General features: G+C 37.7%; 1 protein-coding gene across 1 annotated transcript in view; it reads left to right on the forward strand.

Annotated features, from left to right (window-relative positions):
- Nucleotides 1–18,878, forward strand: part of LOC118012409 (lymphocyte antigen 75) — a 130,371-nt gene that overhangs the window by 107,265 nt on the left and 4,228 nt on the right. Inside the window, exons 35-38 of the mRNA XM_035007940.1 lie at nucleotides 6,827–6,937; nucleotides 12,909–13,025; nucleotides 14,302–14,475; nucleotides 15,859–15,885. Of these exons, the coding sequence (XP_034863831.1) occupies nucleotides 6,827–6,937; nucleotides 12,909–13,025; nucleotides 14,302–14,475; nucleotides 15,859–15,885 (429 nt within the window). The remainder of the gene's footprint in view (nucleotides 1–6,826; nucleotides 6,938–12,908; nucleotides 13,026–14,301; nucleotides 14,476–15,858; nucleotides 15,886–18,878) is intronic.

The following is an 18,878-nucleotide window of genomic DNA, read 5'->3' on the forward strand; positions in this document are numbered from 1 at the left end:
CAATAAAAGACTTATTTTATTCCCTATAAACCATATTGCAAAAAATATTTTTATATTCTTATTATCAAGAGAAAATATTATGTGTGGCTTTGACTAGAAATAATATGGCAGCATCTGTCAACTTGTGATTCAAGAACTTCCAGTGATATGGAAAGGTGTTTCAGGTGTCATCAAACATGGTAATGGAGTCTGTTTCCATTTAAGTTTTTTTTTTTTTAATTCTATAAGGATAAAGAAAAGGCAACAAAAGGAATCAGAAGAAAATAGGAGAAGAAAAAAAAAGAAGAAAATCAAAATTTGCATTTGACAGCATCTGCCCTTGTGACTTTGTATTTGAGTTTCATTCTGGAAATGACTGTTTGTTTTGTCTATCATGTCTTAACACAAAGAACAGTATCTGATGGGAGGAAGGAGAGGAGGGAAGAGACCTGCCTACTTCACTCATTCAATATTTGACTCTTTACTAGGTGCTTGTCATTTTGCTTTCTGTGGTACTCCCTCTGTTTTGGAATTTCTTTTTCTTTTTCCTTTTGTACATGGCAAACTCCTTTATCCTGTAAGTTGTAGCTCAAATTATTTCCTTCTTTTTGAAATGTTTCTTAACTTTACAGGTTATTTACTCTTTCTTTTATTATCCTATACCGTATTTTACCTATCATACCTTTGTAATATCTGTTACGTGCATGTGTCAAACTCGCCCATCAGACTGAGCACTTTATGTGAAGGACTCATTCCTCGTTATATCTCTTTCTCCTTACCCCTTAGCACTGACCATTATATCTGACATACAGAAGATGCTCAGCGAATGTTTGTTAGATGGGTGGTGGGTAGATGGATGAACAATTATTAATAACTTGTTCAAAGGTGTGAAAAGGGAACTCTGCTTCTGGCTATCAACGAGTGGGGAGAACAACTAGAAATTCTAGATGAAATTCCATACAAATCGTAATTGCAGGCCGCAGAGAGCTGCTATGGGCGTTGGTTGAGGTGAGCCCAGTATTGTGTGTATTAACTTTTCCCCCTAGGAGAGTTGCCAAAATCTTAAGCAGCTAAAGGAAGAACAGAGTTTTGGGCAGTCTCATGGTGTTAAGGAGACAAAAATTTGAGTTTTAACTTGCCAAAGAAGAGAGGCTGTACTTAGTATCCAGACTTTCTTTGGGATCCGTGGATATTGAGCCTCCCAAAGGCTATAACACCTCCCCAGGTCAACTCAAACCCTGACTGTATTAAGGTAATTGTCAATACCCAAGCTTCCTACCAGAGTACCTTCTAGAGAAGAATAGCTTCATCTAGAGCCTCTGCATTTTTTCCTACACAGTGTCTGGTAATTGATTAAAAAACAAAACAAAAAAAACAAAACCAAAACCCATACCAGGCATAACAAGTAATAGGCTAAAGGAGAAAAGAAACAAAAATAGACCAAAAGGCAACCCAGAAATTAGAGTTCTCAGAAATGGACTTTAAAATAACTAATAAGTTCAAGAATATAGATAATAAAATTGAGAATTTTGGGCACCTGGGTGGCTCAGTCGTTAAGCGTCTGCCTTCAGCTCAGGTCATGATCCCAGAGTCCTGGGATCGAGTCCCACATTGGGCTCCCTGCTCTGCAGGAAGCCTGGTTCTCCCTCTCCCACTCCCCCTGCTTGTGTTCCTGCTCCCGCTGTCTCTGTCTCTGTCAAATAAATAAAATCTTTAAAAATAAATAAATAAATAAAATTGAGAATGTCAGCAGAGGTCCAGAAACTACAAAAATATAAACAAATTGGAATTCCATAACTGAAAAAACATTGACATTATGAACTCAATAGATGGGTATAACAGCAGATTTGTTAAAACCTAAGGAGTAGATTAGTAAACCAGAGGGGTGCCTGGGTGGCTCAGTCGTTAAGCGTCTGCCTTCGGCTCAGGTCATGAGCCCAGGGTCCTGGGATCGAGCCCCACATGGGGCTCAGTGGGGAGCCTGCCTCTCCCACTCCCCCTGCTTGTGTTCCCTCTCTCACTGTGTGTCTCTCTCTCTCTGTCAAATAAATAAAATCTCTTTAAAAAGAAAGATTAGTAAACCAGAAAGAACAAGATTATAGTATGGAGAGCCAAAAGTATTAAAAATATGGAAAGGAGCAAAGGGAATATTTGGGACATGGTGAAAAGTCTAACATAAACATAATTTGAATCCCAGAAAGGGAGGAGAGAGAAAATGGAATAGAAGTGTTATTTGAAATAACAATGGTCAAGAGCTTTACAAAAGAGACCAATGAAAATAAGCCATAGATTCAATAAGTGCACTGAATTATTAGCAGGATTTAAAACACACGCGCGCACACACACACACACACACAAACTAAGCATGCCACTTTCAAACGCCTAAAAAACAAAGATAAAGATGATCTTGCAAGCAGCCAGAAAGAGCAACAATCAGACAAACCGCTGATTTCTCCATTAGAATGATGGAAGTCAAAACAATAAAATTACATCTTAATGAAAGATAAGCTGACAATCTAGAATTCTGTACTTGCAAAAATATCCTTCAAACATGAAGGCAGTATAAGATATTTGCAGAAAATAAAAAACCGAGGGAGTTTGTAATAGACCTGTACTTAAAGAAACACCAGAGGGTGGAGGATCAAGATGGCAGAGTAGGAGGATCCTGAGCCCAACTCCTTCCATGGACACAGCAAGGCTGTAACAACATATAGATCAACGGTCTCTGAGACCAACCTGAAGACTAGCACAGCAGCTCTTCCACAACCAAAGATGCAAAAAAAAAAAAAAAAAAAAACACCACACTGGGAAGGGTAGGGAGGGCAGAGATGTGGTCATCACCACTAAACCGGCCTTATGAGAAACTTTCAAGGGACTTCTTTAAGCAGAAAAGGCCATAAATAGAAGTAAGATTATGAAAGAAAAAATTTCACTGGTAAAAGGAAACATATATAGTGAAAGTAGTGGATCAACTACTTATAAAGTTGGTATGAAGGTTAAAAGAAGTAGTAAAGTCAGTTGTATCTACAGTTAAGGGATACACAAAATAAAAAGTTGTAAATTATGGTGTCAGGCATAAAATGTGGTGGGGGGAGTAAAAATGCAGTGCTTTTAGAATGTGTTCAAACTTAAGCAACCATCAATTTAAAATAGACTGCTATATACATAGAATGTGTATATATGAACCTCATGGTAACCACAGACCAAAAACCTATATATAATAGGTACACAAAAATAAAGAGAAAGGAATCCAAACATAACATTAAAGTCCTATCACAAGGGAAGGAGCAAGAGAAGAAGAAAGGAACAGAGAACTATAAAAGCAATCAGAAAGCAATTAAAGAAATGGCAGTAAGTACATAGCTATCAGTAATTGCTTTAAATGTAAATGGTCTAAATGCCCCAATCAAAAGACATAGGGTGACTGAATAGATTTAAAAAAATAAATAAGACCAGGACGCCTGCCTGGCTGGCTCAGTTGGTAGAGCATGCAACTCTTGTTCCTGGGGCTGTGAGTTCAAGCCCCACATTGGGCATAGAGCTTACTTAAAAAAACAAGACCCGTCTGTATGCTGCCTACAAGACTCGCTTCAGACCTAAAGACACATGTAGACTGAAAGTGAAGGAATGGAAAAAGACATTACGTGCAAATGGAAATGGAAAGAAAGCTGGGTAGCAATACTTACATCGAACAAAACAGACTTTAAAAGAAAGACTATAACAGACAAAGAAGGGCATGGCATAATGATAAAGAGATCAACCCAGCAAGAGAATATAGCAGTTACAAATATGTGTACACCCAACATAGGAGCACCCAAATATATAAAGCAAATAGTAACAGACCCGAAGGGAGAGATTGACAGCAATACAATAATAGGAGGGGACTTTAACCCCCACTTACATCAATGGACAGATCATCCAGACAGAAAATAAGGAAACCACAGCCTTAAACAACACATCAGACCAAATGGACTTAATTAGACATATAAGGAACCAAGCAGCAGAATATACATTCTTTTCAAGTGCACATGGAACTTTCTCCAGAATAGATCACATGTTAGGTTACAAAACAAGTCTCAATAAATTTAAAAAGATTGAGATCCTATCAAGCATCTTTTCCAACAAACATCTGGTATGAAACTAGATATCAAGTACAAAAAAAAAAGGGGGGGGGAACCCCGCAACCGTGGAGGCTAAACAACATGCTACTATAAACAACCAATGGGTCAAGGAAGACATCAAAGAGGGAATTTAAAAATACCTTGAGAATAACAGGTGTTGGCAGGGATGTAGAGAAAAAGGAACCCTCATGCACTGTTGGTGGAAATGCAAACTGGTGCAGCTGCTGTGAAAAACCGTATGGAGGTTCCTCAAAAGATTAAAAATAGAGCTACCATATGATCCAGGAATTCCAGTACTGGGTATTTACCCCCCAGAACAAAAGACAATTCAAAAAGGTATATGCATCTCTATGTTTATTGGAGCATTATTTACAATAGCCAAGATACGGCAGCAACCCAAGTGTCCATCCATAGATGAATAAAGATATATACATCACCACACAATGGAATATTACTCAGTCATAAAAAAACTGAAATCTTGCCATTTGTGACAACATGGATAGACCTGGAGGGTATTATGCTAAGTGAAGTCAATCAGACGGAGAAAGACAAATACCGTATGATTGCACTTATATGTTAAATCTAAAAGAGTTCCTCTGAGTAAGGACCAGACTTTCAAAGAGGGCAGCAGAGGTATATAGTGAAAGTACGATGGCTGAGTACTGTTTCTCAGGAAGAGGGTCTACGGGCCTAGCTGCTCCACTTACAGACTTTCAGCAACGCACCCTGTTTTCAGACCCTCCCTGAACCCTGCCCCTCCAGACGTGTCTGGCCTCTCCAATTCCTAAACATTTCTGGACTTCCTTGCTTTTTAACTCCTGGGATCATACTGCACATATAATTTTACACTCAGGTTTTTTTTTAACTTAATGTTTCATTAAGCAAATGTTCCTAAAATATCCCTACCAACTACCTGTAAGACACTACACGGAGAAAGTTCTAGATTCCTACCAGAGTTCAAGCCAAGGTAGTCAACATGTGTAATGCAAGTACTTATAGAACAGCAGGAAGGAAAAAACCTGTATACAAAATAAATTTTATCTTGAGACACCTACTCTCATGCTAGTGCATCTTGAATGATTTAGTTTTTATTTTTTTTAAAGATTTTATTTTTAAGTAATCTCTACATTGAACATGGAGCTCAAACATAGAATCCCGCGATCAGGAGTCGCATGTTCTATGGACTGAGCCAGTCAGGCAGGAGCTCCCATTTAACTACTAAATGTAGCAGTATGAGGCCAGGAAAAATTCAGTTCTCACCATGGGGACAATTTTAAGTAGCCTCTAGTATTACTTAGGTTATTGACCCACCTGCTGTAACAATGAATTAACGATGACTAACAAGATAGTAGTTTATTTTTTTCTCTCCTCACAGTCTGAGTGTTATATGGCTCCATGTAGGATCCTTCTGTCTTGTTGCTTTGTTATTCCTAGGCTGTTTCCATTGTTTACATGATTAAAGGGGGCTAACTACATTTCGGCCAGTGGGAAAGGGAAGGTATGATCCAGGGAGCATACTCCTTCCTTTTAAAGGCAATTTGCACCTGTCACTTCAGCTCACAGCTCATTATCCAGAAGTTGCTGGAAGACTGGAAAACAGCTTGGTGGACATGTTCTGTGCTGTATGAGAAGCTGAGGTCAAAAGACCTTCACAAAAAATAAATAAAAATAAAATAAAATTATACCGAGTAAATACACAGGGAGAAAAAAGTGCTGGGTTCAAGTAGGGGACAACTAATGTTCCCTGCCATATTCTGAGTTTAGTAAACTCAAGGTTGTTGAATTTAGATTAACAGTGCTGATGGTTAAGTTCTGATCTTTGTGGTAGGGCGTTCTTTTACTTGTTCATATTAAAATTACAATACATACAGAACTTAAAAATAAAGCTAGGTAAAAATCATAGTGACTTTCCCTACATAGACCTAAGAGAATAGGGAAGATTAAGCTCTTTTTATTCACTGGAATTCAGTAAAATCCTCCCCCTTTCTCCATTCTGGCCTGTGAAATCAAGCTCTTCAAGGCTTACTTTTGAAAGTAAGTTCATGCTAACTAATGAAATTCCAGAGCCAAGACTTAAAAATGTAAACATTTATAATGAACAACAAAAAATCACAATAGGGAAGAAGGAGGTGCCATTCCACTCTGCACCTACAGAGGAGGAGATATGGTTCTGTTTCATAGAATTAGTTCAAAGAATCTGCTTTGATGAGGTGTTAAATTAAGAACATTCATAAGAACATCAACCTTGCTTTCCTGTGTGACAGGAAAACTTGTCTGAATATTCATAATCTCGCAACTTGTCTCTGCTCTTGGAAGTATAATTTTTAAAAAAAGCTCTTGCAAAACTCTTGAGCCTTGAAATTGTTACTAAATACTGCAAAGATAACCTTCAAAAAGAGTTTGTAATTCTGGTTGGTTTTTCTTCTGGATAGTTTGTTGCCTTGGTAATAATTCTGTAATTTACAAGTCTGAGTTCCTAAACACCCTAAAGACTTGTAACTTTGCTCTGTCAAATCAGAAGAGAATCATTGGCACATTTCTCTTTTCCCACATGTAGAATGGAGAAAAATAAATTCCTATCACACTAGTTGATTTCTTATTTTAACAAAGAGCTTTGTGTCTAAATTCTCTTTTTCTTTGAAAATTGAATATCTAGTATCTTTATCTTTAGGAATTCATGGAATTCTTCCCAAGTTATTTCACAGTGTTTCTCTTTTCCCACACAGACTGTCCTTCATCTGCCTGGGTTCAGTTTCAAGACAGTTGTTACATTTTTCTTAAAGAAGCCATCAAAGTAGGAAGCATAGAGGATGTCAGAAATCAGTGTACTGACCATGGTAAGCTTATTCTTTTTTTTTCCACAGTCGTAAATGGTTTTATCTAATTTCTTCAAAAAATGGTTTTGTCATATCTTTCACCTGGGTCCTTGTAATAAATGAACAATTTTTATTGTACAATATACAAGCCACACAATGGAATTGGGTATATATTTAACCTTTGAGTTTGAAGACAGCTGTTAGACAATCCTGTCCAAAGCTACATGACAGAAACTTAGCAACGGCACTATCCTTTTAATGTGCATACTCGGTGCCGGGCCCTGTGCTCAGGTACATCAGCTGTTTACCTGGGTTTAATTATCCTAACAGACCTATCAGGTGCTTTATCATTAGCCTCTTTTCATCAAGGGGAGAAATGAAGTTCAGTTATTTGTTCAAAGTCGTGCGGTAATAATTGGCAGAGCCAGAATTCAAACCAGGTTCGGATCTGAGTTTAGGGCCATGGTTCTTAATCACTCTGTTTTCTGCCCTTGAGAGTGCTGTTTTGGGTATGCAGTGTGGGCAGAAGTCAGATGGGACCACGAAGTGAAACTGGTAAAGAAGTGTCTGTTGGAGAAAAAGGAGAAAAAGGCTATTTGCTAGCAGATACACTCTGTGTTCTCTGGAAAGTATATTTACAACTCCACATTGTGAAATATTTCAAATAAATGTCATTTTTAAAAAAATTTATGAGAGAGAGAGAGAGAGAGAACATGCACACACAAGCAGGGAGAGTGGGAGAAGCAACTCCCCGCTGAGCAGGGAGCCTGACGCGGGCTGATCCTGGGACCTGGGACCATGACCTGAGCTGAAGGCAGACGCTTAACCGACTGAGCCACCAAGGCACTCCTAAAAATGTCATTTTTAAAAAGGTGTGTCTGGGTGCTCTTTATACATTTGGCTGTTTGGCCCAAAGTGCATCCTTGTTGTTAAGCCTCTAATTGTTGTGATTCTCATAAGTTCAAACTGAAACTAGGATGTGGAATAGCATCTCTTTCAACTGAAATATCTATGATGGTGATACGACAGTCCTTGATTTTTTAGAAGTGCTTTTTATTACTGCATGAGATCTAAAATCTCTTGATCATTTCGTTAAATTTTGTCTTAGGCTTATTAATAACTCCAGAATTTAGAAATGCCCTTTACCTAAAAAAAAAAAAAAAAACAAACCAATTTCTGACAACCAACCAATATGACATTTTGGAAGAATATCAAATCATACTTATAGAAGGAATGAACGTAAGCATAGAAGTTTTTAATCCCATTAAGTGCCACATAGTACTCATATTGTTTCCCTTTGAGAAACTCATACCTGCCAAATGGTGTTGAATATTGCTTCTCTGAAAACAAAACAAAATTTCCAACGTACCAGTATGGCTTCATTTTAAAGGAATTGAATAATAGGAATTTTTTAAAAAATATTTTATTTTTAAGTAATCTCTACACCTAACATGTGGCTTAAACTCACAAGAGATCAAGAGCCATGTGATCTACCAACTTAGCCAGCCAGGTGCTGTGAATAATAGGAATTTTTTATTTATTTTTTAAATTATTTATTTATTTATTTGACACAGAGAGACACAGTGAGAGAGGGAACACAAGCAGGGGGAGTGGGAGAGGGAGAAGCAGGCTTCCCGCTGAGCAGGGAGCCCGACGTGGGGCTCGATGTGGGGCTCGATCCCAGGACCCTGGGACCATGACCTGAGCCGAAGGCAGACGCTTAACGACTGAGCCACCCAGGCGCCCCAATAGGAATTTTTTAAATGGGGTTTCCCCGTAACAATTTTCTATCTCTTTTTTGAAAAAAATCACTTATTTTACATATACTTAGGCATAGATTTCAGTAACAGAAATTATATCGGAGGCTGAGAAACAAGAAGAGACACGTTTCTGTACTCGTATTAGCTTGTATGAACCACAAGGTCAAAGTTTACTGTCCGGCTTTAATACGTATGTTTAGCAGGTAAGCAACTGCTTAGAAAATAGAGGCATAATTAATACTTGTTGGCTGACTTCTACAATTCAAGTGTAGTGGTTTTTTGTGGGTTTTTTTTGTATTTGCCATTTTTCTTTAGCCAACAAAGCAAAACAGAATTGGAAACACCCAACAACTTTGTGACTTGATCTTGACTGCTTGTTTCGGAGTCCATTAACTCTCCTTGTTTAAGCAGGGTAGCCATTTAGGAATTTTAAATTGTTATGTACAAATTTGCTTATAAAATTTATCTTCTGTCTAAAAAGATATATATCTCTTTTCCCCAGTTAAAATTTATAAATTCAGTTCATATTACTGATTAGATTTTTTAAGCTTTCTCATACATTTCTGTTAACCTTACCATTTATTTGATAATCCTCTATATTTGTTTCCACTCTGGAAATACCCAGTTCACTGATGAATTAGAAAATTAGCTAAAATTAATCATAATGCTGGTATTTATTTTTGGCTAGAGTAGTGTTTTCATTTAGAGTAGTATGGTGGACATGGATTCAGGGTTTGCTATGTATGAAGAAGAAAGAGCATAGGAATACTAGAATATTTACCTTTGGATTTATAAAATCTTCCCAGCTGTACAAAAATCCTATCTTAAACCTATCACTAGGGATTTAGAAAACAAGTGACTTGTTACCTTTTGGGCTGCAGAGAACTATATTTAGAAATATTCCCAGGGCTTTGTGCTAATTTTCTTGATATTACCCTCTCATTATTCATAATGAGGAAAATAATTGCGAGAAACTAAAATTTTTCTTATTTTGCAACATTTACCTTTAATTTATATGTTATCATTATAATAGAAGAAATAAATGTTTTCAGCCTTTCCTTTTTGTGATTTGTGAGCTATGTCACTAGCTATTAAAAGAATTAAAGGGGTGCCTGGGTGGCTCAGTGGTTAAGCGTCTGCCTTCGGCTCAGGTCATGGTCCCAGGGTCCTGGGATCGAGCCCCGCATCGAGCCCTGCATCGGGCTCCCTGCTTGGCGGGAAACCTGCTTCTCCCTCTCCCACTCCTCCTGCTTGTGTTCCCTCTCTCGCTGTGTCTCTCTGTGTCAAATAAATAAATAAAATCTTAAAAAAAAAAATTAAAGACCCAGATTACATCTCAACAGGTACTGTCACTGGTAACGCATTGTAAAAAAAATTTTCTTGAGCACATGCATTCTTCAGGGACTTATGCAGTCATTTGTTAAAGAAAATGAAAGTGTGTCTTATTTGCCTGACACAGTAATTTAAGTTTATACAGTATTTAATTAGATTACAGGTTACAGGGTTAAGAATCATTAAAGTTCCATTGGCTGCCACAAGGTCAAAGAAAAGGATGAAAACCTCATCTCTGAACACTTAAGCCTAAACTATAACCTAGTTAAATACTTCCCTTGAGAATTTTTCTAGAGTGGCATTTTGGTTACGTTTCACACGTGAATACAAGTATCAGGGTAAAACAGATGAAAAGTCTGTGTGACATTTAACAGACAAGCAGCTGGAAAGGATAAGAAAACCATCACAGAGTTTTTAAAAATGGAGATAGGACTCAGGGAACCCTGTGAATCCTAACTTTGGATTAAAGTATTATTAAGCATTTTAAAGGCCAGTCTTATTATTTTTTTTCTTTTAAAGATTTTTGGTAATTGCACAATTTATGCAGGATCACTATAAAAAATGAGAAAAACGTGTGCAGATCTTCTAAAAATAAAACAAATCAGGGTCCCCTGGGTGGCTCAGTTGGTTGGGCATCCGACTCTTAATTTTGGCCCAGGCCACGATCTTGGGGCTGTGGGATCGATCAAGCCTTGAGTCAGGTTCGCTAAGCGGGGAGTCTGCTGGAGATTCTCTCTCTCCCGCTCCCTCTGCCCCTTCCCCCCGCACTCTCTCCCTCTAAAATAAATGAATAAATCTTAAAATAAAATAAATCAAAATCACCCTAAATTGCACCACCCTAAGGAAATGTAATGACTGTTAACATTTTGGTAAGTATCCTAGGCTTTTCCCCCCAGGCAAATTTATAAAAAAATACTTTTTTTTTTTTAATGTTTAAGAAAAGGGATCATAGTTGGCAAACTGCCCTGTAATCTGCATTTTCCCTTAAAAATGTCTGTGGCAGTAAAAATACAATGCATATTTCCTAATAAATGTACATTAATCTGTACATTAATAATGTGCAGAAATTCCATAACTGATTTAATTAATCCTCTAATATTGGCTATTATTTTCAATCTTTGTCATTATTTTCAATCTTTCATTGTCATGTGATAACCATTAATAATTGTGTTTATTTGAACACAGAGCCTATGATTGTTTTAGCATAATTGTTAAGGATTGCTGGGTCAAATAATGTGTTTTTAGGGTTTTTGACACATCTTGCCAAATTGTTTCCAAAAAGGCTGTACTAATTTTTACTCCACCTAACCACTTATGAGTTCCCATTTTGTTATACCCAAGGCCAGCACTGTTTAATCTGTAAGCCTGGAAGTCTGCTTATTTTAATTTTCATTTATCAGTGAGATTGCATTTTTCACACATTTCTTGTGTTCTCTTTGCTTCTATGAGGGTGAATTATCTTTTTTACAGTTTGAAACTAATTTTTTTTTCTATTAAGGTGTTTGCTTATTTATAATGGAGCTTTAGTCTACGAGTTTGTGATTTTCTTCTTTAATAATACAATATGGTTTGGGGGAGATTTTTTGGCCCTACAGTAATTTTCTTTCCCCTGTAGTTAAATTTCTTCTTTTGTACAAGCCCCTTTTAAAAGATGTAGAAGTGGTCACCTAATACAAATTTTTTTTACCATATCAGTATGTAACAGGAGCTCTGTCTTTTCCATTTGTTAACTTATGAAAATCATTATCAACTTGAGCGTAATGTCATAAATAGAGCAGCCTATGATTTAAGCCTCCTATAATTCTCAAAGTGTGGTCCCTGGATCAGCAGCAGTGGCGTCACCTGGAACCTGTTAGAAATGTAAATTCTCAGGCCCCATCTCACTCTGGCTGAATCTGAAACTCTGGATGTGGCCTAGCACTGTTTTAACAAGCTGTCCGGGTGATTCTGATGCTTGCTCAAGGCGGAAAACCCTGAACTAAGACAATATTCTGACATTTTCGGGAGCCTTTGTTAAGTCAGGATGGTTTTGGAAGCATGTAATTTAAGAGTAGGCAAGACTTCTTCCTCGTTTCTCCGTGTAGTTATATTAGTTGTAGTACAGATAGTGGGATGTTTAATTTGCGAGAGAGATCTTTGTCTAGGTTGCGAAGCAGGGTTAAAGGGCTCTCGGAAGGGTAGTCACTCCTGACAGTTATGGGGTGCTTAGACTGTAAGGACGACAGCTAATGTATGTGACACACACAGATGGCTGCTGGTCTTGGCTCTGGAATCGTGCGAAAGAGCCCCAGGAAGGATCAACCATCTAGTGAGAGCGAGGACCTCCTCGCTCAGTTTCCCAAAGCCGAGACTTTTCTGAGGACCACAAAGACAGTTAGGGGAAGGCGCAGGGCTTTGGGCAACAGGCACAGGCAGGCAGTTAAGGAGGCCGGTCAGACACTGTTGCTTGAGCTTCACAAGGTCTTGGAGCTGTTCTGGCAGGTTGCCCTCACAGTTTTTAGCTCTCCTGGGTGTGGTCAGAGCTTGGCCTCCTTACGGTAGTGCAGTGACGACAGGAGAAACCATGAGTTGCTAGAGCAAGAAGTCATGGGAAAGAGTGAAGTTGAGAGATGCAGAAAATGTGTTGATTGCTCAAGCCTCGCATGAGGTTTTGTTCCCTTGTCTGTAAATTACCGACTCTGTGAATGAAATAGAGTATAAAATGGTCCTGCCCGATTTATCCCATTTTACTTTTCTCATATTTTCAGAAATGTGCTTATTCTCAAGCTGAATCTTAAAAAGGTGTATAAGTGTAATGTTATTATAAGTATTATAATAATGTATAATTTTTATATACTTCATGTGATTTTCATTGATTCTGGAAACATGCTTTTTTTTTTCCTACCTAAAAATAATTCCAGGAGCAGACATGGTAAGCATACATAATGAAGAAGAAAATGCTTTTATACTGGATACTTTGAAAAAGCAATGGAAAGGCCCAAGTGATATCCTACTAGGCATGTTTTTTGACACAGATGGTAAGTAATATTTACCCTTGTAGGAAATCATTTTTTTTTTAAAGATTTTATTTATTTATTTGAGAGAGAGAGAATGAGAGACAGAGAGCACGAGAGGGAAGAGGGCAGAGGGAGAAGCAGACCCCCTGCCGAGCAGGGAGCCTGATGTGGGACTCCATCCAGGGACTCCAGGATCATGACCTGAGCCGAAGGCAGTTGCTCAACCAACTGAGCCACCCAGGCGCCCCAGGAAATCACTTTTTTTAAATGGTACTAAAATTGATGACTTTGAGATTCTTCAGTTCTCTAGTTCAAGTTGGTGTTTCCTGTGGTGTCCGGGTATTGTTTGTTCAGTGTGCACCCTGTACCCAGTACATGACCTGTACTGACTGCAGCTTTTCCCTGAGCAGCTCAGTGTGTTTCACACAGAAGAATCAAAGTTGATTCTTTTGTCTGGATTAAAATACAGTTCTAGGCTCAGTATTTTTCTAATATGGTAGGGTCATAAATATTAGTGTGTCAACAATAGGATAAAGGTAATTGAACTATCAGAGCAATACTATGTATTTAGTGTCCCTGTAGAAAACAAAAGTACATACATAATTAATGAAATGAAACTACTAAGTTTACTATTAATATTTTAATTTTCTTGGCTATTTCCCCATGAAAATGTTACTATATTAAATTCTTTTCAAGAACTTTTTTTTTTTTTAAAGAGGGAGAAAGGGGGAGAGAGAGGAGAGAGAGAATCCCCAGCAGGCTCCATCCCCAGCGCAGAGCCCAACACAGGGCTGGATCTCATAACCCTGAGATCATGACCTGAGCTGAAATCAACAATCAGATGCTTAACCAACTGAGCCACCCAGGCACCCCATCCATAGAACCTTCTTCAACCAATACCTTTTTTAAAAAAAGATTTTATTTGAGAGAAAGCGAGAGAGAGAGAGAGGAAGAGTGACAGCAAAAGTGGGGTGGAGGGGTGGAGGGGTAGGGAGAGAGGGAGAGGCTGACTCTCTGTTGAGGAGGGAGCCCGACTTGGATCTCCACCCCAGGACCCTGAGATCATGACCCGAAGCGAAGGCAGATGCTTAACGGACTGAGCCACCCAGGCGCTCCTTGAACCAATACCTTTGATGTGCTTGTACACAAGATATATTCTTCCTCCTAATTTAAATCCCATGATGAAAAGTTTTGACCAGACATACCTTAGTAACTTCCCATCTTTAATCCTAGACCCTTTTCTATGGCTCTAACGGTTTAAAACTGTCCTACTGATGAAAATATTCTTAACTGACAGATGCACGTTTCAAGTGGCTTGATCAGTCAAATATGACATTTGATAAGTGGACAGACCAAGAGGATGGTGAGGATCTGGTCGACACTTGTGCCTTTTTGCACACCAAGACAGGTGAATGGAAAAAAGGAGATTGTGAGATTTCTTCTATGGAAGGAACCCTTTGTAAATCAGCTAGTAAGTATAACTGAGGACTTTTTTCCATTCCTAGAGGGGTGGGGAAAGTAGGGCTGGTTTTAAAATAATATTCTCTGAGACAGTTATGCCTCAATAAATTAGAGGGAGTAAGAAAGATTTCAGAACATATTAGGATGGTTTGCTGGCAAGTCTCTCAGAAGTCAAATGTAATTCTCTTACATTTCAGAGGTAGGACCAAGCTTATGTGAACCAGGCATACTTTTATCCTATCTTATACTTAAGAGCCTACAAGAAGTTAAAAATTTCTTCTGTTGTTTGAAGGAATCCTCAGTTCCCTTGCATTTGATTTGATTAAACAGAAATGAAGAATACTTTGACTTCCAAAATTCTAATGTTTACTACAAAGAATTTGACCCTGTACAAGTACTAACTAACATCTTTTGTTTAGACAAATGAAGAAAAACCGCATTGTAGTTTATAATTCATTCTGGATTAAAGTGTAATTTTTCTTCTGACCTCTCAGAATGCTTTTCTTTTTTCCTTTTTCCCAAGGGCTGAGCTCTGAACCTGGCCCCTGCCCCTCCACACACCTACCACTCCCAGGCTCCGGCCATCCCCTCCTCCTCATCAGAATGCTTTCTAATGAATATAATTATTGTGTCCCACAGTATTTTGATGTTATTATTAAACATCAAAGTTTGTTCTAAGTTTTAGAATTGTTTTCCCATTAAAAACACTTAAAATTTCAAAATATGATTTCAGGATGCCTGAGACACATTGGCCATTTCCCCATTTCGCCTCTTTAGGATTTACCCCCTTCTACTTCTACTGTAAACCAAAGCTGTTTTTCCCTTTACATTTTACTTTTTTTTTTTTTTTTTTGCCTCAGCAGGGTTCTTAACTACAGTTTATAGTGACTATACTAAGTTTCTCATAGTTTTATGGTAGTAGAATTCAACTTCCAGTATTTATTGGATTTTAAAAAGTTGGTTCTTTTCATGTATGAAGTCTCAGGGCACCATTATTATAAACCAAATTTTTAAACTGTAACTTTGAAACATCAGAAATAGTGAATCCATACTAATAAGATCACAGGTGTACACTTCAATTTTACTAGCTTCGTTTTCTATACTTTTCTACCAAAATTCTGTTTTCTTCACCTCATCACTTTTTCTTGAGTTACCTAATACTTTTCCACCAACCAAGCTAATGCATTTCTTTAGACCTCTATATCTTCTTTAAAAAAACAAACAAAAAAAACCTTTGTTCAAAATGGAAAACACAATTGACCAAGCAATAGAAATATGGATAATATTAAGCTGTTAAATAAGGGGTTCATTTTTAACTATTCTGAAAGTGTTTAAAGGCAAACTTAGAATAAACATACTTGAATTTTAATTTTAATTTTCTTTTTTCTTTTAGTCCCATATGAAAAGAAATATTTATCAGGTGAGTCTTTTGTTAAAATTCTTCCCACAAGTAATATTAAGATTCAAATGTTAAAATATTAAAGACCCCTTAAAAATTAATTGTATAACATAAAGTAGAACAACTTTTGTAAGAATTTAGAAGGGTCTCTTAGTTTAGGAATAAGACTTGACATTCTAAATATAACTGCAGGTTACGAATTTTATAAACACCAAAAAATATTTCCCATTGAATTCCATTGTTTTTGTAGGCAGTCACTCTGCAATCTTTCATTTAAAAAATTTGACCTCATAGTTGTAATTCATGAAGCATCTGTCTTAAGGGTTTACTAAATCCTTTTTAAAGAACAGGTAATATATTAACATGGCTCAAAAAGCAAAATTATAATGAGGCAAACACTAAAAATCTGTCTCCCAACTTGCCCCCATCTACCCTGTTCTACCTTTATCCTTAATGGGCACCCGTTCAGTTTCTTCTTTAAATGAATGTCTTATTTCTTTTTGCCAAAATAAGCAAACTGAGATATGGGACTTATTTTGCCCCTTTTATTCACTAATATATTTTAGATATCTCTGTATCATTACCTATAGATTGGACTTCTTCTTTACAACTGAATACTCTTTCACTGTATGGATATACAGTTATTTAACCAGCCCCAGATCCTTCTTAGCTTGTTTCCAAACGTGCTATTACAGTGCTGCAATGAATGAATCTGCCTTGCACAAATACTTGTTATCTAAAGATTAGATTCCCTGTAAATGGGTTGAAAGTGGATATAGAGCTTGGATCGATACTAATAGTAAGAGGAACTGCACCATTTTGCATTCCCAGAAACAAAGGGTTACAAAACTTGTGGATTTTTGCCAATTGGTTGTATAATTTTTAATCTATTTTTTTTAAGAGATCGTGTGTGCGTGTGGGGGGGGGGAGGGGCAGACGAAGAGGGAGAGGTAGAGAATCTTAACAGGCTCCATGGTCAGCGTGGAGTCAGACACAGGGCTCCACAGCGTGGAGTCTGACAACTGAGATCATGACCTGAGCCAAAATCAAGAGTTGGACACTTAACCAAGCCACCCAGGCGCCCCATTTAATCTCTTTGAGGTGTAAGTTGCACAGATCTTAAGCGTATAGTTTGATGGTTGCCTCTGTATACACCTGGCTATCTCTCTCTCAAATCAAGATACAGTACATTTCTGTTATATTAAAAATTTCCCTCATGCCCTTTCCCAATAAATGTAGCTCCTACCACCATCTATCCTAGTTAACCACTATTGAGTTCTATCGCCATAGTTTAGAGTTGCTTGTTGTTAACATAAATGTAATTCTACTGGCTTCTTTCAGTTTTTTAAGATTCACCCATGTTGGGTATATGTTGTACCTATTTTACTGTTGCATAGTATTTTATAAATACATCACAATTTGTCCAATCTCTAGTTATGTATATTTGGGTCATTTCTAGTTTGGTACTACTATGGTAAGAGCTGCTTGTGAACATTCTCAGTTGGATCTATTTTGTCACTCTCCTGGAGTACATTCCAAAGAGTAGAATTGCAAAGTCATAGGATAGCTAATATGTTTAGCTTTTATTAGAACCATCACATAATTTTTCAGTGGTTGAACTGTCACATTCCTGTCAGTGTATGCAAGTTCTATTCACTCTACACATCCATTCCATGAAAGTCAACCTGATTTTAGCCATTCAGATGTTACATGTAGCAATCTGTCATTTTAATTTTCATTTCCCTGATGAATAATGTTAAGTACTTTAACACACTTATTAACCATTTCAATGTGTTCTTTTGTGATATGGCTCTTCAGGTTTTTTGTCCTTATTTCTAATTGGATTGCCTTCCCGATTGGTAGTTTTTTTTTTTTTTTTTTTTAATTCTAGATATGAGTTGTCATATGTATCGTGGATATTTTTTCTCTGTTTAGGGCTTGCTAGAACTATGATGGAAGAGGAGGAAAGGAGTGTTTGAGAGTTCATGTAGATATTGCAGAATCATGTTCTCACTCTTCCATAGGAATAAATATTAAAAAAAAATCAAAAAGGGGCACCTGGGTGGCTCAGTCGTTAAGCGGCTGCCTTCGGCTCAGGTCATGATCCCAGGGTCCTGGGATCGAGCCCTGCATCGAGCTCCCCGCTCCGCAGGAACCCTGCTTCTCCCTCTCCCACTCCCCCTGCTTGTGTTCCCTCTCTTGCTGTGTCTCTGTCAAATAAATAAGTAAAATCTTAAAAAAAAAAAAAAAAAAAATCAAAAAGAGCAAAGGAGCACCTGGCTGGCTCAGTTGCCCAATTATGGGGCTCTTGATCCTTGGGGTAGTGAGTTCAAGCACGCTGGGTGTAGAGCTTACTTAAAAAAATAAATCAAGGAAGGCACCACTTCATAGCCATTAGGTTGGCTATGTACAAAAACAAGAAAACAGAAAACAAGTGATGACAAAGATAAGGAGAAGTGGAACACTTGTGCATTACTGGGTAAGAATGTAAAATGGTAGACAACAGTATGGTAGCTTCTCAAAAAACTAAAAATAGAAATACCTACGATCCAGGACCTCCACTTCTGGGTATATACCCGAAAGAAGTGAAAAGAGGTATCAGACATGTGTATGCTCACATTCAGAGCAGCATTAGTCACGATAGCCATGGGTGGAAGTTGCCAACCCAAGTGTCCATCAACAGATGAATGGATAAGCAAAACATGGCTATATAACATTATTTAGCCTTAAAAAAGGCAATTCGGACACGTCCTGCAACATGCACAAACTTGGAAGAAATTAGTTGCTAAGTGAAATAAGCTGGTCACAAAAGGACAAATACGATTTCATTCCAATTATATGAAGTACCTGGAGTAGTCGACCTTATAGACACAAGGTAAAATGCTGGCTGATGGGAGGGGCGGGAAGAATGGGGCATTCTTGTTTAATATATAGTGTCTCGGGTTTGAAAGATGAAGAGTTCTATGGATAAATGGTGACACAGCACAATGTGAATTAATGCTATAGAACTGTCA

The sequence above is a fragment of the Mirounga leonina genome, unplaced genomic scaffold (assembly GCF_011800145.1).
Source record: "Mirounga leonina isolate KUSES-001 unplaced genomic scaffold, KU_Mleo_1.0 Mir_151, whole genome shotgun sequence".
NCBI classification, from domain to species: Eukaryota; Metazoa; Chordata; class Mammalia; order Carnivora; family Phocidae; genus Mirounga; species Mirounga leonina.